The 27,545-nt window shown below is 44.5% G+C and overlaps 1 protein-coding gene across 1 annotated transcript in view; it reads right to left on the bottom strand.

The window, feature by feature from the left end:
* Positions 1–27,545, bottom strand: part of PHEX (phosphate regulating endopeptidase X-linked) — a 168,295-nt gene that overhangs the window by 34,039 nt on the left and 106,711 nt on the right. Inside the window, exons 13-14 of the mRNA XM_074983374.1 lie at positions 8,325–8,402; positions 3,487–3,590 (exon numbers count right to left, since the gene is read on the bottom strand). Coding sequence (XP_074839475.1) covers positions 3,487–3,590; positions 8,325–8,402 — 182 coding nt within the window. The remainder of the gene's footprint in view (positions 1–3,486; positions 3,591–8,324; positions 8,403–27,545) is intronic.

Here is a 27,545-nt window from a genome sequence, read left to right as displayed (position 1 = left end):
TAAATGTATTTGTCATTTTGAAATTTGATTACTGTACCGCACTCTGCCTGGGCTGATAGGAAAGGTTGGTAGGAATGCCAGTTTATATAACACTCAGCTGCCCATCTTGCAAGGCCACACAGAGCATATCACTTTTCACCTGCCTCATTTGCATTTTTGAACTCACTCATTTGTATTCCGCTTCCGAAAGTGGAATGTAGTGTAGCCACAGCTAAAGTGTGTATCAAAATAGCACTTAGCTACTTCAAAATAGAGCCAACCCACACAACAGAGCTTACTTTAGATTAGAGCAGCAGAAGCATTATAGCTTATTTTGAAATAGCCCCTATTCCCAGCTATACAGCCCCTACTCTGAAATATCTGTTAGTTACAGTTCCCTGTTGTTTTCACAGTAGAACTAATGTTTTTCTGTTTCTCATGGAATTTTGCAGGTCATTAGCACCTATTATGGTTTTGTACTGTGAGAAAGTGTCTACACAGCATAGTTATTTTGGCATAATGGCTGCTATTCTAAAATAAATTTGTAAGCATCTACATAGCAAAACCACTGCTTTGAATTAATTTTGGAATAACAGGTGGCTTATTTCGAATTCTGAAAACTTCATTCTACAAGGAATAGAGCCTATTAATTAATTAATCTATTCCTTGTAGAATGAGGTTTTCAGAATTTGCAATAAGCCATCTGTTATTCCAAAATGAATTCAAAACAGTGGTTTTGCTATGTAGATTCTTACAAATTTATTTTAGAATAGCAGTCATTATTCCAAAATAGCTATGCCGTGTAGACACATTCTCACAGTACTAAACCACAGTAGGAGCTAATGACCTGCAAAAATCCATGAGAAGCAGAAAAACATTAGTTCTACTGTGCAAACAACAGGGAACTGTAACCATGTCTCTGTGACTCTGCTTAAATGTGGCAAAACTGATCTATTTTTTAGACCACACCTCACATGTGAGGCTGGTGCAAATTATGACTGTTGAGTTATAGCCACCATAAAATATAGTGGAAGTTTATAAAGGAAGAACTAGCAGGTCTGAATGCTTTAGATACCTGTCTGAATGGCACGTATGTAGCGTTCCAATTCTGATACCACCCATATTGTATAAATTACAAGGCATATCGGCAGAATAATTGCCAAACATATTGAATACCATGGGTATGTTGTAAGGTTGCTCTAGGTCAGAGGAAAGAACAGCATGTAGTTCCACTGACCAAGGAAGAGACTGGTAACTAAATTGTGACTCTGAGACTCAAAATTTGGTCCTTGGGTCTCCCTTTGGGTTCACAGGGGAAACAGTTTGCACCAGCACTTTACCTGGCAGCTGTTAGCTGTGTGGCCTGGAGATACTGTGGTGGAGATGGGTGAAGTCAAAGCTCTGTGCAATCCCTGACACCTATGTAGGCCTCTCTCCCCTGACCATTCTGTAATCCACAGCATGTGTAGCCCCCCACAGGAGATTAAGGAGACACTTTACACCTCCTTTCTCCAGTTCACACAGGCATCGGGTGCCCCACAATCAGTGTTACCCCTAATTTTTTTTCCACCCGGGGTAGAATAAATTTTATGTGCACTGAGGAATGTGCAGAAGTGCACCAACAGTGGGACTGCAAGCTGCCAGCTGCGGGGACTCTGCTAATCAGCTGGGTGGCAAGTGAAGCTCTCCTGGGCGGTCGTCTAAGTGCTCAGATTACAGGGAATGCTGCCCACCATCTTACCCTATGTGGATATTAGGTCCATTAATCTATTTTTTTTCAATGTAACATAAAGGGCAAAAGAAGGCCAGATTTGATCTACCGTGCTACAATAAGAATAAAAATGCCTTCAAATTTTCCTTGAATGAAAAGAAATAAGATATGAGAGAGAAATTATATTCTCTCTCTCACTAAATAGCAGAATAAATGCCTTATATTTTAAGCATCTCAGGCTGGGTCTACACTCATTGCAGAAGATCAAATGTTTAGGTTCGATCTCCCAGGGCGCCATTTTGCATATGCACAAAATGGTGCATTCTGGGGTCATTGTCAACTCCAGAACTCCTTGCGAGCTGCAAGGAATAAGGAATGCCAACGGGAGAAGCGCTCTTGTCGGCCTTCTGCAGCATGGACAGGGACGAATATTGACAGCTGCAAAATCGATTTTTGATGTGCAATTGGCATCCCTAAAATTGTATAGCAGCCATCGATATTCACTGTGAATGGAGACCCAGCCTCAGTGACGTGGAAATTCTCAGAGTATGGCCCTACAGATGTATATTTAAGGAATTACAGGCCAAATAATTTCCTCCAAGATAATATTCCCCTTCATGCTAAGAACCTATTTGGTAAACATTAATGTAGCTAAAAATTCCTTTCCTTGAGACTGAAGGATAGAGGCTGTTCATCTCTTTTTCCATAAAGGAGAAAATATTATTTCACTGCTCTATGAAAACTCAAGATGGCTAAAAAGAATATATTATCATGATGTAGCTGTGGCATACAAGGCTGTATTAGAGTCTTCAGTATCATCCCCTCGGAATTAACCCTTCTGCCTTCAAAGTAATATGCACATGAGATATTAGTAGTGATACTCACTATTGAAGTTAAGCTTCTAAAACCAAGGACTATGCCTCAAATATAAAGGACAAATTCTTATACCCTTACTAACAGGGATTAGTACATTACCCTTTGAGTAGTCTCACTGAGTCAAGGGGACCACTTGTGGTGTAAATTGAAATCTAATATGAGTAAGGATAACAAAATCTGGTTTATAAGGATTAATAATATACCTGAGACAGTTATCATATTTAGCTATACAGTGGGAAATTACTTTCAAACCTAATGATGATAACACCTATATGAAATATGTCCAGTATAACTATGCATCAGTGCTGAAATCAAAGCTTTTATACAGAAGAGGTCACTTTAAATAGCGTGATTACACTAATTGACTGTATTGACATTGTATATGTTTTAATTAGAATTTTAAGGATTTAATTACCCAGCCGAAAGAAAAGAGATTTGATTACTCCTGTGTGTTAAGGCCATTGTACAAACTACGCTTTCATCTTGTTTTTTAAAGTAAATTTAAACTGTTAAAATGAAATTAATTATCTTTTATTCCACATCACTGCTATCAACAGCAGATAATTCTGGCTGCTATTAGTAGTAAGAATATTATTCCTTAATATTCTATTAATGGAAAAATTATTGAATAAAATCCCTGCTGTGCCATTCTAAATTCTTATTAGGATCAAAAGAAGTAATTCATTGTTAATTGAGATTCAATTACTCTTTCTTTTCATTAAATTAAATATTTAAATGCCACAAATATGAAGAATGGGATGAAACACTAGAACAGGACTGCTCAGAATTTTAAAGAAGTTTTTAAGATGTAAATATTTAGAGGCCTTTCTAAGTAACTACTGATTTTTTACTCTAGGATTATTTCTTCACAATTAGGCACCATGTGTGACTGCATTCAGTGTACACGTTCGCCTACTCACTCTGTCTTTGGAACTTCTTTTCTAAGCCAGTAGAAGTCAGACTGAGCCAGGTACTTGCGGGTCTGCAATACGTTGCCAAAATAGTCATTTTCTGAAAACTTCATCTGTGTAAATAAATCATAACCATTAAACATGACCAACAAATACACAGCTGAGATAAAAAGAGTCAGAACTTCAACAGGAGCCAGATAATAATATTAGTGACTAAAAACATTCGATTAAGGTAATGATATTCACATTACAACAGTTAGGATTAAATTCACCTGTGGCAAATCTCACCTGCTAGCTTGGTGAGGACCACAGTTTTTTGGCAGATTATTTTCCTCAGAGGCTTACAGCGGCCCTCATATTAGACACCAGCTTGCTGTTTTGGTGAGCTATTCTCATCATTGGTCAGCCCAGGGAAAAGAGAGAAAACCAAACTCTGTAGTCTCTGCTGCCAGTCCAAGTGTTTAGGAAAGACAAATACCTCCACCAACAAAGTCCTTCTCTGCTGGACAGGGGTTGCGGGGGAATGGGAAGGAGCCCAGGCCCACCCTCTACTCTGAACTTGCAGTCCTGGGACCCTGAGTTAGCAGCTGCCAAAAATTTCTCAAGTTTCAGCTGCTTGACAGCAATGATTCCCCAGGTCACCTCCCCCCAATGGTCCCCAGTACCCACCTTACCACAGGCTCTTCCCTTGGTACCTGCTGGTGCTTGCTCCTGTCAGACTCTCTACAGCTCCTTACCTCCCCCACTCCTCACCCAGCACTGAGCCAGCAGAAGAGAAGCCTTTTTATAACCAGTCTCATCTGGTTCTTCATTGCATCCACCTTTCCTATTAACCTGGCTCTCTTGAGTCTGCAAGCCTCCTTACTGGCTCCCGGTGTTTTAATTGGCCTGATTGCTCTGACTGATTCTAGCAGGCTCCTGCTTGTTCTGGATCAGTCCTTGATAGTTTACTCCAGGAACAGGGACCTATTCAATCTAGGGCTAATATATCTCCCGTCTATTACTCTTCTTTAGCCCTCTGGCCTAACCCTATCACACTACAAAAGGTAACAGAAATCTTCCATAAGAAAATAGCAACCTTTAGAAGTTAATAGGCAGATCTGAAATTCATTGAAGGACTTCAGGAGATATAGAGGGCACCTTTACTATATTTCCTGGAAATGAGAAGATGGAACACTTGTTCACTGTACGTTCAATGGAACAGAGATCTCTGCATTCACACCGTGACAAACCTTGATTCTCTATTAGTGCATCAGATGTGCACATGTTCCAAGTAATGTCCTAATATGATTCATGGTTATCCTCTGTATTCAGTGGAACAAGAAAATAGGTAGTTCAATGGTGGGATTGTTTATACAGGTGCATGCTGTTTGTCAAAACTCTCCATTGCACCCATCAAGTGTCTTTCGTACTGAAGTCGGATGGTAGAAAAACATCGAAGGGTCAGTGGTGAGTATGAGGAGAACAAACAAGGTCATCATGGAGTGGTTTTCATTTTAGTTAGCAGGCTTCTCGTGCATATGTCAAGTAGATTGGTTTTTCCATGCGTACAGTCTATGCACACACTATGATAAAGTAAACATTTCTCTCTCACCCTAGAAGAGATGTATTATATTATCTCAGTTTAGATATAAGACTTCTGGTGGCTGTTCCAGGATTTCCTATAGCTGGAAATAACATGTTCTCAAGGAAGGGTGGGCATGTAGTTAAAGCATTAGACTAAGATCCAAGAGACGTGGGTTTCATTTGTAGCTCTACCACAAATTTCTCATGTGACCTTGGCCAAGTCACTTTACTGACACTGTGCAAAAGTTCCTCATCTGTAAATAGAACTAAAATTCCTGACTTTCTCCAACTTGTAATTCTTTCTCTATTGAAATTAAGGGGCAGGACTTATCTCGTACTATGTTTTTGTTATCAGAGAGGTAGCCGTGTTAGTCTGTAGCTTTGAGAACAACAAGAAGTCTTGTGGCACCTTATAGACTAACAGATATTTTGGAGCATAACCTTTCATGGGCAAAGACCTGCTTCATCAGATGCATGAAACCACCCCCTCACACACACTCATGTATCTGACGAAGCGGGTCTTTGTCTACGAAAGCTTATGATCCAAAACATCTGTTAGTCTCTAAGGTGCCACAAGACTTCTATGTTTTTGTTGGTGTTTTTTTGTTTTTTCAAAAAAAAGAGGCAGTGGTTCTCAGCCAGCTTCCCCCCACCCCACCCTGGGCAATCCCAAGGCTGGGCCTGCCAAGGTGTAAGTACTCAGTACCTGTAAGTACTGGCACAAAAAAAGCCCTGTTTTTTGTAATTATTTTAGCTGGGTCTTTTAGGCACATTGATCAATATTCATACTATTAAGGTCAGAGAAAAAGTCCAAGTATTTAATAATTTGTATTATTTGGGGAGAAAACATATTCATTTATTGAAAAACTTTATTTTGAGGGGAACACAAGGGGTTATTCTGTTTTATTATTAAAAATAAAAGGTGTGTTAGAATATTTTCACCTTGAAAAGAAAACTCTGGGTGTATTAAAACTTCCCAGATACATTTTAGAGATAATGGCCCACGCTCTCACACACAGAGGTGGAAACAAAGAATATCTTTGTTGAAAATTAAGAAAGCTGCAGTGGCACGAATCTGTTGAACGTTAGAGGAAAACAAACCTCAATAGTAATGCTGTCATAAGTCCAGATCTTGCAGTCTTCATGGTGGTATGATTATTATTTATATCAGTGTTGATTCTTTTTGTATGAAGGCTGCTGTGCCGGATGCATATATGTTAGATTTGGAAAGATCTATTAGATTACTTAGTCCATCCCTTTGGCATAGCAGGATTGTTTCTGAAGATGTATTTTCTATTGCTTTACATAGTTTACTTTTAAATCTGTCCTAAGGTTTAATAGCATCTGCTTGGTACAGTGTAAATACATTAATAAAAGAAGAGATTTATTTTAATTTCTAAGCCTGTTTTAATTCATTACAAACAGGACAGTTCCCTCAGTGATGACAATGCCAGTATTCTGTACATCTGAACTTTATTTCAATGCAATACGTGGCACTTAACAAGTCTGCTACAAGCTCTAGTGACTGACTCTGTCAATTCTGGAAAAATTATCAATAATCAGTATGGTTGGCCATACTCAACTTTGGACTGCCAACTTGTGTTTATGGTAACCTAGTTTGTATCCTTGGTCCAGTACCTCCCATTGGCCATCTTCCTCTCACAGTGTCTTCCATGTCTCTGCCCTCCAGCTAAGTCACAAAGTTCAAATCAGTTCCAGGATAACAGAAAGATCCAAATAAAAATCCAAACAAATACAAATAATTCTTCTTACATGGTGGGCTTCTGAAGTCTTCTGTTTCTAGTATCTCAGGTCTCCTTCTCACAGGAACTTGCTCTGCTTCATGTGGGTTTCTTCCTGTTGGAGACTCTTGCTTCCTCTACAATCGTTTCCATGGCCCACCCTAAGGATAAATTCTATCCCTGCAGCCTTCCTTGGCAGTGCCTAGCCCAGGCACATCCTGAGAGGTCAGTGGCACAAGTCTACATCAGTGGCGCCAGAGTTGCAGCTTTACTAAGTCATTATGACCCAACAACCAAGTCAGTCTCTCACTTCTTGGCTTGCCTCATGGTTCATTGGATCTTCACAGAGCTGGAAGATCTGAAGTATGGGGGCATTCCTCCTACTGCTTCAGCAGCTGCTCCCTTCTGTTGGCTTCCCTCTGGCTGGCTGCATCTTTCTTCTTTAATAACCCTTCTTGCTACCATGCATGAATGTCAGGCCCAGAGGAGCAGAGCTGTGTTAGTGCACACAACCTCCCTAGATCCTTCTCTGTCAGCATGAGATTAATCCACCTCATCACAATGCTCAATTCTTTCCTATGTGGTTAAGCTAAGTGAGCAACCAGACAGTATGTTTAGCTTTAATGTCCTTTTAAAATTTCATTGTGCTCAGTTCAGAATCATGAGGGAATGGGGAAATCAAGCAGAAGGCTAGATGCAAAGTGTGCCATGCAAGGTGTGGGGGAATTAAGTGTTCTCTCACACCACCACCTTTATTTACAAATGATGCACCTGCTTTGATTTTGGATGGCTGAAAGGAAAAAGATACTAAAACAGTTGGGACAAACTGTAAAGGAGGAAAACTATGGCTACAGTTACACTACAAGCATCTGTCTACAGAAGTTACTTTCAGAAGAGATGTTCTGACAAAACTTCTGTTGACAGATTGCATCTACGCATAAAAGTAGCTCAATCTTTTGATCCACTCTATCGACAAAAGGGTCCCCCAGAGCGTCTGCACGGACTTTTTGTCGACTGTTTGTCAACAAAACGCACTGTGGCCATTTCTACACAGGCCACTATTTTCAGAAGTGGCATGTTAATACAGGGAGCGAAAGATGCTAATGAGGCGCAGATGCAAATTCCTTGCACCTTTGTATTCCTCATTAGCATAACATCACGTGATTTGGAGTCTGAAAGACCATTCTTCCTGACTCCAAAACGCCGTGTAGAACCGTGGCCCCCAGGGGGAGGGCTTCCAGAAGGAGAACTTCCTCCCGGAAGTCCCCCTGGCGCCTCACTTCTACACGGCGTTTTGGAGCCTGGAAGAACGGTCTTCTGGACTCCAAATCACATGACATTATGCTAATGAGGCATGGGAAATTTGCATCCATGTCTCATTAGCATCTTTTGCTCCCTGTATTAGCATGCCTCTTCCAAAAGAAGTGGCCTGTGTAGGAATGGCCTGTGTGTGTAGATGCCCTGCAAGTTGTGTCGATAAAACCCCAGTTTTTTCTACAAAATTCTGTAGTGCAGACATAGCCTATGTTTTATACTTACCATTTTGATGTCTTCATTAATGTACGTGTCATTCATTATAAATTCTGGGTAGCCCACTTTTGCCAAAACTGCTTTTGCCTTTGAAAGAAAAGAAAATTTAAGCATTTAAAAGTTAATATTTTCCTTCAATGAAACTACCACATAGTACTGTACCTCTCTAGTGGGACCTCAATCTCACCTCAAACAACTTGCTTACATGCAACATATCAGTTTTACTCAGTAACACTGAGAGCTGCATTCAACTGTCAGTTTAAATAGTAGCTCCATTAACTCCTGTAGAGTTTCTGCAGAATCACAAACGCACTTGAGCACAGAATCTGGTCCTATGATTTGAACCCCACTAAAGATTGCAAGCAAAATTAATCAGATGGTCACAGCTTATACGTTTTTAGTGTTTTAAAAACCTGTGACCTGTGTAACTACCATAAGACAGCTAAAGCAAGGCCAGTTCTTCAAATGTATGCAGACATGGATATGAATAGGTCAGAACCCCAGCTGGGATAAACACAGCATAATTCCACTGACGTCAAATAGGTCTACATCAGACAAGGATGTGGCTACAATTTCTGACGAAGAATGTGGTTTCTTCAAGTTCATGCTGTTGACACTGTTTTGCTCCTCTACCTGAGCTGTCTATTTAAAATCTTTCCACTGCTCCTCTGTTTAACAGACTCCATTTCTTAAAATACTTGTTCCCAATAATAGCACAGAATCTTCTGTGTTCCATTAATCAATACAAAGGCCACAGGAACATTAAAATAATGCAATTTACAATGAACTTGGATTTATTCTGTTACACATTTGCCAGAATGTGCCCTAGTGTTTATATATAGTGCATTATATATACAGACAGCCATATACTCAAAACATTTATTTATGAATATGAGTGTACACACACACACACACACACACACACACACACAGAGAGTCAGGGTGACTGCCTTGACTATACTTACATTTCATAAAATCATGATAAAAATTGGAAACAATTATGTAAGCCAACTTTATAATACATTTGTGGATGGCGCTAAACTTGTCCCACTCCAAGGACATCCATCCATAGTTACTATGGAAACAATTTATCTCCAAGAGGAAAAGCAGAGAGAGAGAAAGAGAAAGATTAAATTAAAAAAAAACAACACAAGTGCATGGAATAAACTAAACGTGATAGAATGGGACAATATAAAATGTACATTTCCTTGTTGTTTAGGAAGACATAAGCCGTGTCTACACGTGCACGCTACTTCGAAGTAGCGGCACTAACTTCGAAATAGCGCCCGTCATGGCTACACGTGTTGGGCGCTATTTCGATGTTAACATCGACGTTAGGCGGCGAGACGTCGAAGCTGCTAACCCCATGAGGGGATAGGAATAGCGCCCTACTTCGATGTTCTACGTCGAAGTAGGGAACGTGTAGTTGTTGCGCGTCCTGCAACTTCGAAATTGTGGGGTCCTCCATGGCTGCCATCAGCTGAGGGGTTGAGAGATGCTCTCTCCCCTAAAGGTCCCCACCCCCAACCTTTCTGTGCAGGAAGCTGAGAGAGCGTGCAGGCAGCAGCAATAACACGCGGCTCACCTGCACGCTCTTCTTCAGCCACCCACACCCCCAACCGACCTGATGGCCACCCAGCAGCCCCCCCAGCGCCCTCAGGGAACCCCCCCGAAGGGGAGCCAGGGTTCCCAGGGCAGGAGCCAGGCTGGGAAGTGGCAGTGGGGCCCCTCCTGGACGGAGGCTGAGCTTCGGGACCTGCTGGGGCTCTGGAGCGAGGAGGAGGTGCTCCAGGTAATGGGGAGCAAGAGGCGGAATGTGGATGCATTCGCTCGCCTGGCCGAGGGCCTGGCCGCCCGGGGTCACCCTGCCCGCACTCCGGACCATGTCTGGAGTAAAGTGAAGGAGCTGTGGCAGGGTTACGCCCGGGCCCGGGATGCGGCCGGCCGATCTGGGGCCGCCCCCATCACTTGCCCCTTTTACAGGGAGCTCAGGGACATCCTGCGCCCCCGGCACACCTCCTCCCCTCTGGCCATGCTTGACACCTCGGCTGAGGAGCCCCAGCAGGCCCCGGAGGTGGAGTCCGCCCCGGAGGCAAGCCCCGCACCGCGGAGGCCCCCCCAGAAGCCCACCCCCGGGGCACCAGAGCAGGAGGAGGAGGTGGAGGGGGACTCCTCCTCCAATGACACCGGCCTCCAGATCCTCCTCCTGCCATCCTGGAGCAGCAGCCGGGCGTCCGCTCCCCGGGTGTCCCCCGACCGTGGGAGTGGACCGTCAGGTATGTACCCCCCCAGTGCACACCCCTGGGGTTGAGGGGCGGAGGTAATAGATATGGCCAGGGCCCTCCACATGCCCACATGACCATGGCCCCAAGGACAGCAGTGGCATGTCCCTCACAGGAGTGCATCAGCCCCTGCCCCCCCCAGCACGACAGTGCCATGCCCCATCCCCGGGGAAGGGGGGAGCAGAACCTCTAGGGTCCCCCAGGGGGAGCAGGTGGGACACCCAGCAGCAGCAGCATGTGATGGAGTGGGGGGAGTGCAAATGCGAGACTCAGGCTAGATATGAGCAACAAGCTGAATAGCTCCCAGTGGCTAAGGATGATCCTGGGGCTACAACTGGCAGGTTACACCTCTGCCCTGAACAAAAAGGAGGGAGGAGCCGAGCTGCGTTTGAATCCGGGGCGGCAGTTAGAGGCTAGGGGAAGTGAGAGCTAGAAGGCTGCCTGCCTGAGGAGGGGGAAAGCTACACCCCAGAGGGGCACCCCTCAGGGTCTTCTCCCCAGGACGGGTTGGAAGGACTGTCTCTGACTGCTGTACTGTCGCTTCTGTGAGAAACTGGGCATCTGTTGCCTAAGAAACCTCTCCTGTCATACCTGCTGCGTGAAGTGAGTCACTCCCGCCAGGGGACGGGGTGCAGTGCAGGGGGACCCTTGAACCCCATCACAGCAGCATCTGACGGGGATGGGGAACCTGCAGCACAGGGGTGGGGGGACAAGGGCCATGGCTCAGGGCCCACACTAACGGCTGTCTCCACTCTTCTTCCCCCCCTCCTGTGTTCCGCAGCTGCACCATCGGAAGGACCGGAGAGCGCCGGCGAGGCTTCAGTGGTCCCGGAATCCCCTCCAGGGCCATCGCTCCAGGCCAGCCCCTTGGCAGAGCAACGACCGGCCCCACAGCGGGCAAGACGGTGGACCCAGCAGCAGCAGCCACCAGCGACGGACCCCCAGATGCTGGCGCTCCACCGCCGGCAGGTGGAGGTCGCAGAGCAGCGGCTGCGGGTGGAGCAATGCTGCCTCCACCTGCAGGAGCGGCCGCTGGCCTGGCGCCAAGAGGCATGGGGGGGCCTACATGCAGACATTCAACCGCATAGCGGATTACCTGGCCCCCCATGCCACGCCGGCTGCCGCTGCACCTGCCCTGTGTGCTCCACCCGCTGCGCCACCCGCTGCTCCAGTCGCCGCGCCGTCTGCCGTCGCCCCGCCACCCGCCACCGAGGGGGACCTGGGGCCAGCTAACACTCACCGGCCATATCTTCCGGTCCGCCCGGCCCCCAGCCAGCCCCGGCCAGGGCTACGGCCGAGGCGGGGATCCCGGCCGCCCATCCCCAGTGCTGGACTGTAGGGGCATGGGGCCCAGGACGTGGCCCCCCTCTTTGTATATATTCCCCCCACTTTTTTGGTTTTTTGCCCTGTACATAGTTTGTATTTATTTATTTGTGACCCCCGTTTTCACTGTCTGATCCTTCCCCCCCCATGTAAATAGTTCTCCCCTTCCTTGTTATCCCTGTTTTTATATTAATATACATACATATAATATATAAGTTAGTTAGAAGTTCTATAGTTATTATTAAGAAGAGTTCAAGTAAACATGTTTGATTTCACAAACAAGTGTCTGCTTTTATTTGTACAAGAAAAGTGGGGTGGGGTGTGCTGTTCGGTGCTCCATGGTGTGGGCGTAGGGGCAGGGAGTGTTGTGGAGGATGGGGGAGGGGCAGTGGGGGGCCTGCCAGCGTTCACCCCATGGCCTCATCTAAGTGGGCCCGCAGGGCCTCCCGGACCCGGGTCCCTTTGGGGTCCACCTGGCGACTGCGGGCAGCGGGTGGCTGCACAGCAGCCCTGCCGGTCTCCACAGCCCAGCCCTGAAAGAAGGCCTCCCCCTTGCTCTCCACCAGATTGTGTAGGGCGCTGCATGCAACCACAATCTGGGGGATGTTGGTGGGGCCCGCATCCAGGCGGGTGAGGAGACACCTCCAGCGCCCTTTGAGCCGGCCAAATGTGCACTCCACCACCTGGCGCACGTGGTTCAGGCACTGGTTGAAGCGCTCCTGGCTGGCAGACAGATGCCCCGTGTACGGGTGCATGAGCCAGGGCCGGAGGGGGTATGCCGCATCTGCGATGACGCAGAGGGGCATGGTGGTGTCCCCCACAGGGATCTCCTGCTGGGGGATGTAGGTCTCCGCCTCCAGCCAGCGGCACAGGCCCAAGTTCCGGAATACCCGGGCGTCGTGGGTGCTGCCAGGCCAGCCCACATAAATGTCCTGGAAACAGCCCCGGCTGTCCACCAAGGCCTGGAGGACAACTGAGTGGTAGCCCTTCCGGTTGATGTAACGTCCTCCACTGTGCTCCGGGGCGCGGATGGGGATGTGAGTCCCACCCAGAGCCCCGAAGCAATTGGGGAAGCCCAGGGTGGCAAAGCCCGTGATGGTGGCATCTGGGTCCCCAAGCCTCACGAGCCTGTGGAGGAGCATGGTGTTGATGGCACGGACGACCTGCAGGGGAAGCACATGGGAGAGCACCAATGAGGGGTAAGCAGGGTGTGTGTGGCCCTCCCCTGCCAAGGCCCCCCTCCCCTCCCCTCCCCTCTCCTCCCCTGCCCTCCTCTGCCAGGGCCCCCCTCCCCTCCCCTCCCCTCCCCTGCCAGGGCTGCCTCCCGCCCCTCCCCCCGTGGGTCCTCTTACCTCCATGAGGACAGCCCCGACAGTGGCCTTGCCAACGCCAAACTGCTGGCCCACGGATCGGTAGCTGTCTGGAGTGGCCAGCTTCCAGACAGCGATGCCGACCTGTTTCTCCATGCTGAGGGCACGCCGCATGGCGGTGTCCTGGTGCCTCAGTGCAGGGGTGACCCACTGGCATGGCTCCATAAATGTCTGCCGGCTCATTCTAAAGTTCCTGAGCCAGCAGTCATCGTCCCACTCCCCAAGCACCAGCCACTCCCACCAGTCGGTGCTGGTGGGGTAGCTCCACAGCCGCCGGTGTATGAGGCGGCGGGGGGGTTGGGGTGCTGCAGGGTTGGGGGTTGCGTCCTCCTCCCCTGCGGGCAGCTCCTCCTCTGTGGCAAGGAGGTGCTCAGCTGCCTCCTGCATGGCATGGAGCAGGGCGAGCACTGCTCCTGCAGGGGCGGCTGGGTGGACCTCTGGCTGCTGCTGCTGCTGCTGGGGGTCCATGACTGCGTCGCCCGAGATGTGCTTGCCTATGGCTCTGCAGACCGCGTGCTGTGCAGGCTGAGTGTGTCTGGGAGGGGCCCTTTAAGGGAGCGGCTAGCTGTTGCCCCGGAAGCACTAGTCTGCCCTGGGACCCTGTCTGCAGTTGTGCCTGGCACCCTTATTTCGATGTGTGCTATTTTAGCGTGTAGACGTTCCCTCGCAGCACCTATTTCGATGTGGTGCTGCGCAACGTCGATGTTGAACGTCGACGTTGCCAGCCCTGGAGGACGTGTAGACGTTATTCATCGAAATAGCCTATTTCGATGTCGCTACATCGAAATAAGCTACTTCAATGTAGGCTTCACGTGTAGACGTAGCTATACTGTACCAATTTATCTCTTAGGACTACAGGACTTTTCTATAAAATTTTCCTCTATCAATATGAACTTTTAAACGTAAAAATATGAAACCATGTGAAGGCTAAAAAAGGAAACCTTAATGAACTACAAGGCCCTTTTTAAATAACTCACCTTCTGAATACAAGTTTCAATCCTGCACTCTGCTCCATGAGAGCACTGCTTCACTCATCGGGAGTCCCTTGACTTCAGAGATTACCTTGCTTTTATTTTATTTTCAGCTATCATTTGAGGACTTCAGTAACTCAGCCAGAGGTTACTGGTCTATCACAGGAGTGGACGGGTGAGGTTCTATGGCCTGCGATGTACAGGGGGTAACAACAGATGATTGTGATGGTCCCTTCTGGCCTTCGCATCTATAAGGCTCTGAAGAGCAGCTTACGCGATCAGGGCTTTACGCACCAAGGTGATAGGAAATTCAGAAATAGCTCAGGATTCCTCTGATACCTTTGAGTCATTTCAAATTCAAGGCCAGGATGTATAATAAAATTAATTAAACAATTTATGGCATCTCATGGAAACCCTGGGGAAAATATATACATTAGAAGCTGGGCAGTTGACGGACTTGCTAGGTACCTAGGCAAAGTGGGGGAGGGCCTGGATAAATGCTTCCAGAAGGGGCAGTGCTGTGGCACCATGCCACACCCTTCATCCCAGCCATCAGGGCAGCCTGAAATTGCTACACGAGGTTCCAGTGGTGATGTAAAGGAACTCGGATTCCCAGCCACGCTGGGTCTTTTCAAATCACCGGATCATGGGGTAGAATCACTTGTCCCTGGGGCAATCCTGATTAGAAGTAATTCAGATACATCTCTTTGATCACAGTAGACCCTACTCAAAGATCCAGAAGACTAGGTGTCTTCTGTGGCAGTAACAATTATTGCAAGGCCACAAAAGTTACCAGAAGTAAATAATGTCTAGGCCATTTCCCTTCTCACCCCAGCTACCACCAGTGTTTCCTACCAAGGCTGAGAAGACCACAGTCAGAACAGCCAGCTTCACAATTTCTTGATCTCCCTTTGCGTCAGCTATGCCAGTGTGATGGGGAGAAGCAATGCTGCAATATGTTCTCCTGATATCCCTTTTTTTAACTTCCCTCATTTTCAAGAAAACAGGATCTGTTCCTTGAGAGTTAATCTGTCCCTAAGGTTTATTTCCCAGCAGAAGTTACTGTCTTCTACTCCTGATATCACAAATGATTGTTGTTGAGATAATTAAGATGTCACAAACAGATGATTACTTCAGGTTGGAAATTAGCAACAGGAACAGATGAACTCTTCAGCAAGAAGGATCCCATTGTCATACAAATATCTCCTGTGACAGAAAAACAATGGAAAACAAATGCTCTACAGGAAATATGAACTGAGCCAAATTACCACTAAATGGAATGTTTTCTTAGTTTTTCATGAGGCACAGCAGTTATGGAGGATTTTTTTAAGTGCTTGAGAAAACAGGAAAGAACCAAAACTCAGTTGTGGACAGCATCTATTTTTTGCCCTGCTTATGCTGTCTTGTCCAGCTGCCTGAAATTGGGTGATGTATTTGAAACTTCAGTACCTTACTTTAAGGTTTTCAGTGCTATTGCTACTATATCAGTCTGAAGAAAGCAAGAGGACTCATCAGTTTTAATTTCCACTCAGTTGGCTGCTTAAAAGAGTTAGGTTAGTCTCAAATGTCTTGCATGTATCCCAAAGTAATCATTTTAATCACTTAATTAAGCAGTCTTTGTATTGCATCTGCATGATTGAGCCCTTACATTTTTGATAAAACCAACAGAAGGAACAAAATAATTTGTAATAACTGATGAACAATTGCCCTTTTAAAAACAATTCAAAGAATCAGTGGTAGATTAACTGTTCCAATATTGTGTTGACTTTGAAAGGAGCAATCAGTACAAAAATGTTGATCAAAACCATTGTTGGATATATTTTTAAATTAAAAAAACACTCTGAATTACATTATCTCTTAAAAATGCTGACATTTTCCAGACTGCCTTCCAAAGCTTTAGCACCTATAAACCTGAGAGAACACTGAAACCATCTTAGGCCCAGCGATCTCAGTGAGCAGGTCAATCCACCCATCACCCTGACAGGAGTAAAGGTGGACCCTGGCCTCAGACCAGAGGTGTTAATGGTCTGACCTTGATAAGAGTGTACTGCTTGTGTCCCCGCAGCACAATTCCATCTGGAAGAATCAGTCTGCCTGGGCATTAAAATCTGTCAGAACCAGAAGACTTTTCAGACCTAGGACTCTGACAGCTCAGCCAAGGAACCTGAGGTGTAGGAGGACAGCCCATACAATGCTGCTATTCTCAATTTAAACCTATTCTATTATTCACACACACAGTGGACTCTCATATCCATCCATTTTTGGAGAGAGAAACATCCCACATTTAAGAGCAGATGCAACAAATTCAGCCATGACCTCCCCGCTCCACCCCGCTCCACCCCTCACCTCCCCAGGTATGGCTGAAAAAGTGCCCATCATGATACACATTGGCGATGGAATCGTTTCCTCCAACATCGTTTCCTAAAGAAACCCAGCTGCCCTTTCAAAAGCAGCCTGTGGCCTAATGGCCACTTTCTACTCATTCCCTTCCCTACTCTGGAAGATAGGTCTGAAAAAACTACAAAGTAGTCCCAAATTGCAGCCTGGCAATGTGTGAGAGGAAAAAGTTTCAGTTATCACTTTTTGACCTAAGCCTCACTCCTTCCTCACCTAAAATGTTTTATCATCACCACTTAACATTTCCCTCTTTTCCAATACATTTCAATGGCAAGATGCCAGTTGTGCACCATTAATAGTTATTTGGTTCATGTCTGCAATACTAACAAAATAGCCAACCCAGAGTGAGGCGGGCTTTGGACAACCTCCTTTCTAATTGCAAGTTTACCAATTGACTTAACATAAGAATAGCCATATTAGGTGAGATCAAAGGACCACCTAGCCCAGTATCCTGTCTTCTGACAGTAGCTAGTAGCAGATGCCCAGGAGGAAATACCAGAAAAGATAATTGTCAAGTGATCCCTCTTTTGTTCCCCATTCCCATCCTCTGGCAAATGGAGGCTAGGGACACCATACCTGCTGTCCTGGCTAATAGTCGTTGCTACACCTATCCTGCATGATTTTAGCTAGTTCTTTCTAAACACTTGTTAAAATCCAGGTCTTCGCAACTTCCTCTGGCAAAGAGTTCCATAGGTAGAGAGACCATTACATGAAGAACCTCTGAGCCGTGTGAAGGAATATCACTGACAGACAACTATTATTTGCCATTTATTTTATATTGCAACATGGGTATTATGTGTATGGGAGTTAGGGGGAATGAGTGAACAGACAGAGAGAAAATCCTGGCCCTACTGATATCAGGGTAAGTTTTGCTATTGAAATCACCCATAATTTTTCCCATTTCTCTTCATTCCAAAGTGTAGATATCTGTAGATGCAAAATAAAATAAAATAAAATAAAATAAACTTTTTCTTGGCTTGCCAGCCTAAGTCAATTGTTTGTGTTTCAGTAATACATAATATCATTCTGTTCTATTCAGATTCTTCTACCATGCCATAAACTTGGCTTCTGAGCATTATCAGTGACCCTGATTTTCATTTACACTGAGGTCCCTTCAAGCCATCCTGGCAACATAAAAAGGTTACAATATAAATTAACTTAAATTACACCCCTCTGTGCATATTTTTACTGGAGTATATTCATATCTTAAAATCTGAAAAATACTATCATGGTTGTCAATATGCTACATTATACCTTATTTTTATCATGTTATAAAAAGTACTTGTCTTGAAGCACTAACCTATCACTCTACAATGAAGTCAAATTGTATCTACTGTAAAATATTTTTTAAAAATATTTATAAACTTTAAAATTCATTACTATTAAAATGCTTTTTTGCCCTGGCTTCAAGAAGTTTATTTTTATTTGGCGCATCTAAAAAAATTAAAAATTAATACAATTATAGTTCACTGAAAAATTAGCATGAAATCTACTTTGAAAGCTTGAATCATTCATGGCAAAGTAATGTTCCATTTAATTACAAAGATTAATTCAGCCTTTATGTACGTGTCTGGTCTTTTCATTTTTCACTGAAAATAGATGATTCAAATGCCATCTGGTAAAATTGCTGTACACATATTGCGGGCATATTTTTTAGTTTTAGAGACAGAAAAGAGAAAGAAAATAGGGTGACGGAAATTTGTAAAACATAGTAAGATACAAATATGGAGCTTGAACCAACTTCCAGGCTACGTGTACACTACAGCAATCTGTTGACAGAAGTTACTGTCAGAAGAGATCTTCCAGCAAAACTTATGTCGACAGATCACATTCACACAAAAGCAGATCAAAAGAGCAATCTGCTCTGTAGCAGAGAACGGCCAGACTGCCCAGCTGCTCTCTTGATGGAACGGCCAGTCAGAAGCTCAGCAAACGGGGCTGTCCAGTGAAGTGCAAGCCCTGTCTGTCAATAGAGGGCCCCTTGGAGCATCTATATGTTTTTTTTTGGTGACAGAAAAGCAAAGTGTTATTCCTCACCATGGAGAGGCAGAATGCTGTCAGTGAAAGTGCTGAATTTGTCGACAAACTGTTGACAAAAACATTTTGTCTGAAGATGCTCTGCAAGTTTTGTTGACAAAACTCTCTAGGGTTGACGTAGCCCCAGTGACATCAGTATAAAGACACTTATTACTGATTTCACCAGGGCTGCGTCTACACTAGCAAGTTCTTTTGAAAGAAGGGGGGTCTTTTGAAAGAGCCCAAGGAGCATCTACACACAAAAAGCATTCTTGAGAAAGCAAACTGAAAGAATGTGGTACTCCTTTCAAAATCATTCTTCCTTTCCTGTTTCAGGAAGAACACCCCCTTTTGAAAGCTTCTTTTGAAAGAAAACATGTGTAGACACTCTGCAGTGCCCTTCTTTTGAAAGAACAGTCTTCATTGTTGATCCCTGGCCCATTCTTTCAAAAGAGGAGGGGCTGCGTGGACTCTCTCTTTCGAAAAAGCAGCTCACTCTTTTGATACACTTTTTTGCATGTGAATGCACTCTTTCAAAAGAAGCTCTTTCGAAAGAGATCGTCCAGAAGAGCTTCTTTTGAAAGATCTCTGTAGTGTAGATGTAGCCTGGGAGTTGTATTGGGCCCATCACAGTAATGTGTTTTATTTCCTCAACTGTTGCGACATGAAATGATTTGTGAATCACAAACTCTGCAATCAAAAGTGAAGTGGACACTCAAGCACAAACCCTTCTATTGCTTGGTCTAAAGTGCTAAATGAAGGTATAGAGAGTGCTTGGTCTGTTCAGAGCACACCACAAAACACTGCTAGCAATCAATCTGAGGCATGTGTGGCTGTTTTTAAAACACTGGTTTGATTTACCTATTGGCTTTTTTATACTTGTAATGATAAAAAACCAAGTACAATTAAATATGAAACTTTATTTATGAAGATTCCAGGGAAGTGAAGGATGTTTAATAACTAATTTGCACACAGCATCCGACTGTCCAACAATAACCTGAGCTATCGTTCCCTTATTTCAGTAGTTGTTTTATAGGTTCTATCTTAATCAATCATTGGAATGGGTAATGTGGTTGCTATTGCTTCCTTCTTGCTACTTCCTGGCTGTATATACACTACAAAAATAACTACAAAGTTGTTTACTTCAAAGTACAACTTCGAAGTAGAGCATCTACACACACCCTACTTCAGAGTTAAACTTCAAAGTAAGGCACTACTCCATTCCTGAGAATGGAGTAAGGACTTCAAAGTTGAGCTCCTGACTTCGAAGTTAACTTTGAAGTAAGGAAAAATGTGTGGAGACTCTCCGCTGGCTACTTCCATGTAGTGCCTATCTTCAAAGTTAACTTCGGAATTAGTTCCTAGTGTAGACGCTCCCCCGAGTTCAGTGACAGAAAAATACAATGTGACATACGACTAATCACAACTCAGAAACACAGCACAAATTTCAAATGTTTAATACTCATGGGCTGTGTCTAGACTTGCCCCCAACATCGAAGGGGGCATTCAATGTGTGAAACTTTGAAATGTCAGCTTGCATGTAACTGCCGGTCAGCTGCGGGTACACGCAAGCCAGCACTTCAAAGTTTCACACTTCGAAGATGCCGCAGGGGAGGTTTAGCCTAATGAAGTGCTGCATATGCACCACAGCACTTCATTAGTAATCTCCTGACACCCTAATTACCATGCCCACTTTGAAGTTGGGGGCTAGTCTAGACACAGCCATGATGACCCATTTTAAATCAACTCAGAGAGCAGAATAAACTTTTAATAAGAAAAAGATTTCAGGTGTATTTTGAAAATGTCTGTCTGCACATTGACATTCTAGGAGCAGGAATAAAAATGCAGGAGGGGAAAATGCCAAATAAATGGTTTGTTGTCAATTATTCACTGAGTTCTAAAACAATAGGGGTAATACTAACAATATTACTTCACCTTTATCAGATCATTGCTGCAAGCTGTTGAAACTTCATTCGGACCTCAGAGCATGGAGATGTCAATATATCACTTCATATGACTGAGCCGCTCTTTTCTATCATGAATCCCTGCTAACACATTCTGGTTGGAGGACAAAACCTTCACGGCTGGTTCAAACAAAGCAGGCCCTTCCTCAAACCCATTATTCACCATTATGCAAGGCCCAAGGATCATGGCAAGATCTTGACCCCATTAAAGTCAATGGCATAATGCACAGTGATTTCAGCAGAACCAGAATTTCACCCTCTGTGTGTTTAACATTAACCTAACCTTCGACCCACTTCTCTTTCAAATTCCTATGGCATGCAAGAGAAGAGACCTAGCCAATCACCAATGATTAGTGATGGGAAATAGCATCTCCACTGTCAGATCCCACACTTGTGGCATTCCACAAAAATCAATTCTCTCTTCTATGTTTTTCAACATCTATGTGCAACCACCGGGTGAACCTATGAGACAACATGAGCTCTAGTTCCACCAGTATGCAGATGTTGCACAGTTCTACCTATCCATCACCAGGAACAGCAACAATGCTATTACAAAGGTGGCCTACTGCTTTGATGGGATCAGCTCTTGGATGAAACTGATCCCAAGAAAGACAGAAGCAATGCTGGTGGGTAGCAGAGGAAAGTACTTTGAAGAGCTTGCAGCCACAGTGCAGTCTCCATTGGTTGAATACAGACACCTACAATTAGTCAGTTTTCAGTCTATGAGTTATGAGTACTGTCAGATACCTTACAAATGCTGAGCTCTCATATAGAAAGCATTACATGCTGCTGCAATCATACCCATCTGGATAGGAATCTCTGTTCCTTCCTGGCAGATGGAGACCTGGCCTCAGCTATTCAAGACTGCATCACCTCTCAGATGGATTACAGCAGTGTAATACACATGGGCATGAAGCTGTCAGCACGTAGGAAACTTCAGCACATCTCCCCAGCAACACAGGCTACCATGCACGTATCAGATCTCACCTCCACACTCTACACTGGCTTCCAATAGAATTTTGATTCAGAATCAAGGTCACAGTCCTTCAAAAAGCTCCATAACATGGATCCAGAATATCTAAAAGATCACCTAAAGCCGATGGTCAACAACACCTCTCTTCTGGTACAGCAGAACTCTTAACAATCAGACCAAAGACCATCTATACTAGAAATGAGACTGTCTCCAGGCATGGTCCAAGAGTGCAGGATGAACGCCTGCCCCTGCATCTCTGAAGAACCATTGGCCAACACTAGCCTTCCACACCAAGTGCAAGGTGCATTTCTTGGACCTTGACTTCCCTTACATAAACATGTAACAAGTAATTTTTTTTAAAAAAAGGCATGCCTCAGTGCACACATCTTCCTCTCATGAGGAGATGAAGGAAAAAATAACACTTGGCACAGGGGTATTCATGTTACTTAATGCACTACTTGTAAGTTCTCAGCTAGGACATTGATGAGTCTGGTAATAACAATGTAAACAGACTAGACTAGAATGTTCAGTTTTATAGATGTTAGGCAGGAATGAACCAGATCTGTCATATGAGTTTGTGAGCAGTTAAATAGGAGGAGGAACATGGGATATCCCCCTAGCCAAGGCAGCACTTAAGGAAGGAAAATTCCAGTTCTTGGGGAGTTTAATCTATCATCATCACATAACTCTCAGTCATCAGCACTGCATGCCATTGAGTCACAAAGAGCAAATACTATGCTGTATCGTCCTGGCAGGGGTCCCCCATAATCTGGGAATCCTCTGTGGCTAAAAGTTTGGCATTATTGGGTGAACAAGCCTGGGAAGGCATTGTGTGAGTTTTACCTTTGTCTTGGCTGAGGAAATGATCTTTAAGTTTAAAGCCATTCAAGCTCTACAAATACCTTTTATTCTTCCAGGGGATGATTTCCGTATGAGATACAAGGGCACGTGTTACGTTAACATAAAAACAAAACCAATTTGTTAGCTCAGGATATCAGTGTAATTACTAAACCAGCTAACACTTGTTCTTATCACAGATAATCCAGTTCTAAACTCCATTTCCCTTTCTACCTGTCCTTGTGACACTACTCTGTGAGATTCAGTTATTTTATTATACAGACTTATGGGGGTGGGGAGGGAACAGATTGCAAGACTGCACAGTCTCCCTTCATCACCATGGATATAGGCTATGAGGATTTTAATGACTCTCATATGATATCCCTGACACCCTTCATCTATTATTACAGAGTACGTATGGTTGGAGCTATTCTTACTATATCCCTTGTAATTTTGAACTAAAGCGATATGCTGATTCCAAAAGACCAATTGCATTATGGTATTTCATGCTCCATATTAACTCTGACCTGAATCAGATCCAATAGTCTAAAGTTGTCTATAAATGTATTAAGAGAGAACACAGTAAAACTAGTCATAAAGCCAGTGAAATGAGCCAAGGCTTAAATCAGTCTATTCTAGTCCCAAATGCCAACTGACAGACATATTAAGAAGATTTAAAACACTGAATGGGAAGGAGCTCAAGTGTTTGTTCTGGAAACCAGTACAACAGACAAGACAAGCTCTCTGAGAATTTAAATAAAGCCAAGTCCACAGAGAGTCTCCTGGCTGAAATAAAGCTTCAAACATTCAACATAAATCCAGAGGTAGACTACAGTTTAGCGGTTTGTAGTATTATTTCGGATGTCAATTGTTGGTTCAAGTTTTCATTGGAGAGATCTAAAAAAGTCTTCGATCCCCAGTTAATGGTGAACAGCATAAAACCCAATATGAAGCATAAAGCAGTAAAAACATACGATCAGATTTTAACAAACAACTTTGTCCTATTTCTACTCCACTGATGCCAGCATTGGTAAAGCTCCCATTTAGTTAGACGAGACCAAACTGCCATTGCTGAAAGCTTTTGAAAACTCTTACCCTATGCCAGGATGCCACATTCTCTGTTTTATAATATACAAATTTACAAAATTTGTTTTGTCATTAACCTCAGGCCTCCAATAATTTTTCCACTTTTCCAGCTACATAAATGTGATTGACTACATTGATAGGCTGTGATTACACTAACCAGTTCTACCTACAAAGCCTGGGTTTTGTTGACAAAAGTGATGGAACATCGACAGACAAAATGTGTTTTGCTGACAGTGTCAACAAAACTCAGCACTTTCACCAGCAGCATTCTGTGTCTGAACCATCAGGCATAACACTGCTGTCAACAGATTCTGTTGACAGAAAAGTGGTGTGGATGCTCTGGAGAAGCCTTCTCTCAACAGACAGGGCATCCACAGCAATGGGCAGAGCTATCTGCTGTGCTGCCTGGTGTCTGTTTTGTTGAGAGAGTAGCCAGGCAGTCTGGTTACTCGGTCAAAAAAGCTGAGTGCTCCTCAATTGGCTTTTTTATGTGGTCACACTCTGTCGACAGAAGTTTTGTCAGGAAATCTCTTCCAACAGTGACTTCTGTCAATAGATGCCTGTAGTGTAACCATAGCGATAGTTGCAGCTGTTATTGTTTCTTTTTAGTCAATGTATTACTATTTTAAAAGGGCCAGACTGGCAGTCCTATTTTATCCACAAGCATCTTACCTTTTATAAATTCATTTAAGAGAAGGATGCATTAAGATCCCAGTAAATGAGTAATGATGCTCCTTTTAATCCAGTTTAACAAAAACCCTCCATCAATAAATTTTTTGCTTTTTTAATCTGGAAAAAGTACATTCTCCTGAACTTTAAATTGCGTTTAAATATTGAGTCAATTGCCATTCATTTTCAAGCATTACAGTTCAAAAGTGAGTGCACCCCAGTCCATGAACAGAATCAAATGATTGATTAAGGTGGGATTGAAACATGTACCAATGAATGTTCATTGGGGAGCAATAGGGAAAGGTGGAGAGTTCTTTGTGTCTGACACAGGCCCAAGGATAATGTGCACTTCCCTGTGCTGGAACATCAAAGGAGGAGAAGCTCCTTAAGTCCTCCCCTAAAAACCCACACTGTGGTCCAACACGATCTAGAACTCTGGGTGCCGCTCTCTAATGTGCCTCCCTGAATTAGGAGCCTAAGTGCCACTGAATTTCAATGGTATTTAGGCTTTTAAGACACTTAAGTACTTGAGAAAATTGTACCCTGTCTCTTGATCTGCAGATGATGCGTTTTCTCCAGAATCTAATGTTTCATTTTTAACAAACAAACCTTGTTATGCCTCCCTTTGAAATCATGCTGGAGTTTCTTCCCAGTTGTGTTCCATTCCTGAACTCAGGGGGTTTGCTGTTTAACAAATAAATACACGCAAAACATGAACTGCACTTTCATCTGTTAGCACATTGCTCTAATTATTCCATCAAACTCTTCTTAGAAACCTACGCCAAGCCTCATCCCCTGCCTGAAGAACTCCTGAGCACCTAACCTCTGCTGCAAATGGTTGCCATGCCACCCATTCCTGAAAACATGAACAACTCTGAACAAAACCTTTTTTGAGTATTTTTGTTTAAGCTCTGGCATGTCAGTAAATTTAACAAAGAGCACTGCATTGATTGACATGGTAAAAGCCCCCACAGGCTTAATAAATTCAGCTTGCTAAAGGAAAGTTTAGGTTCTGAATAACAGCATCATCTATGCATAAATATAAAGAGTGTCAGGCAGGGAGAAAAGGCAAGGGGCTCTTTCATGCTGCGGGCCTGGCACAGTAAGATCTGTGGTCCCCATAGAGTCTGTCTTGGTAGCTATGAGGGAGACTGTGAATACACTGTAGATGACATGGACAGCCTTCCCACCCAAGCCTTCTGTTTGCATCAGTTGATAGTTGTTTAAAATATCTTCACCTGGAAACACAATAGTTTTACTAACAAAATCTACAAATTGTCTTATGTATCTAGGCCTGGGAAAATGAGTGGGAATCACTGAGTCCATCAGTCTACATGATGCCATGCATTGCAGGACATAATGTCCAGATAACAGCCAGGAGCTGCAGGCACAGACTGTGGCTCTAGCATTTCCCAGAACCTTAGTAGCCTCCATGGGCTTCAATTCAGGCAAAGACGACTACATTGGCCCTTCCCTTTCTCTGACCTCCAAGAACAGATTCCATTCATTTGGTGGTAAATCATTCATTCTGGGTCTGAGCCATCAAAGTACCTCGCAAACATCTCACAGCCGGAACATGCAGCTGTGCTGAGGGCTAACAATGAAATATAATCAGTCCACTAGCCACTTGGAACTGTTCCTCCGGTCAGGGCTTTGCAGTGGGTTCCCTCTGTAGAGAGGAACTGTGGCTGCATCTACGCCACGAGATAATATTGATTTTAAGGCATTGAGCCTGATTTTACCAAGTGCCTGTCTTCACTTTAAATTCAATTAGCTCGATTTATGGAGCACTAAAATTGACATAATGTCGATATCATAAGAGCGTAGTAACCTGACAGGTGCAGTGTTCAGATCCAATCTAAGCTTCCAAATGAAGGGTAGTGAGGAAGTGCCATCTCTTTGAACTGAATTCATTAGCCTCCAGAGATGTCCTGTATGTGCCCCACAATGCCCCACAGTTCTCCACTCTGGCCTCTTCCATCTCCACAGCTCTCAGGTGAGTGGGAGTCAGGCATCAGGAAGACCATTTCAATTCAGCACCTGGAAGCCTGTGGCTGTGGGGTCATGCTTGTATGAGAGGTTGAAAAACCTTCTTTCTTTCTTTGCTATTAGCAGGGCTGTGGTTCTGCATCTGCCTCTGCTAGCTGTCTGTTTTTTCTGCACTGCCAGTCACAAATTGCTGCCCCTCTCCCCCTCTGCCACATCATGTGGCAGCTAGGGGCTGTGGGTGGTGGTCGTGATTGTATGATAGGATGAAAAACTTCTTTTCAGCTATTTATATTTTGTCCTGCCCCCTACATCCCCTCTCTTACTTCCCTGAGAAGCACCACACAGTCAAACTGTCTGACACCCAGCCATATCACATGGCTCGACCTGAACCAATAAAAGGATGCGCTGAACATGCTGCCAGGCAGCTTGTGAGGGGTGAGGGTCCTGGAGCCGCCCAAGGGAAGTCTCCCTCAGCAGCTAAGATATTCAGGGGCTTGCAGCCACCCGGAAAAAGTCTCCAGTGGCTGAGATATTCAGGTGCTGGCAGCTATTAGGGGGAAGTCTCCCTCCGCATCTAATATTCGGGGACTGGCTTAAGACTATCAAGTGCCCAGAGGCAGGAGCTGGGACTAGAATTGCCCTCCAATGGATCCTCATTAAAGGATTTACAGTGTACTCAGTCCAATGTGGCAGCCTTTTCTCAGGCTCCCTCTCCGTAATTAACCCCTGGATCCCTGTTACTCGTAGGCACATTGAAGTGCCATTGAAAGTTGATAGGTGGACATTCAGTGTAACGCCCGTGTGTACTTAGATGTACATTTCTAGGTTATGGATTGGGTGCAAGGGTACAAATTATTGTTCTGAGGATCTTTTTTTTACTGGAGGGTCTAAATACAGAGCCAAGACTTTCCTCTGGGCCTGCTGAACATAGAGACAGGTGGTGAGTCCTGCCACATGGTTTCCTGGGCTCCCAGTGGCTTTAAGTAGGGCCAGAGGCAGGCACGAAAGAGTACTGATTACTGTGGACAGGGAGTCCCCTGGGCCACCTGGTGGCCTTTTTGGTCAACAGAAGGAAAAACTTTGTCACTAGAGTGACTGTCCTTGGAGACCAAATTTTTGCATGGGCTTGATCCAAAGTCCATTGAAGGCAATGTAGTAGTTCTACAATTACCACAATTCTCCAAGTAAGGCTTGGAGCAACCAACAGAGCTATAACTGATTTGATGATCCATTGCATTTTCAGTGTAACGCCCGTGTCTACTACTTACACATAGATTTTCAGATTTTGTAGTGGGTGCACAGATGAAAATTCTTATTCTGAGTATCTCCTTTGCCAGGAGGTCTAAACCCATA

Source organism: Carettochelys insculpta, chromosome 1 (assembly GCF_033958435.1).
Source record: "Carettochelys insculpta isolate YL-2023 chromosome 1, ASM3395843v1, whole genome shotgun sequence".
NCBI lineage: Eukaryota > Metazoa > Chordata > Testudines > Carettochelyidae > Carettochelys > Carettochelys insculpta.
Note: the sequence above shows the minus strand (reverse complement) of the source record. Positions and strands in the feature narration are given on the sequence as shown.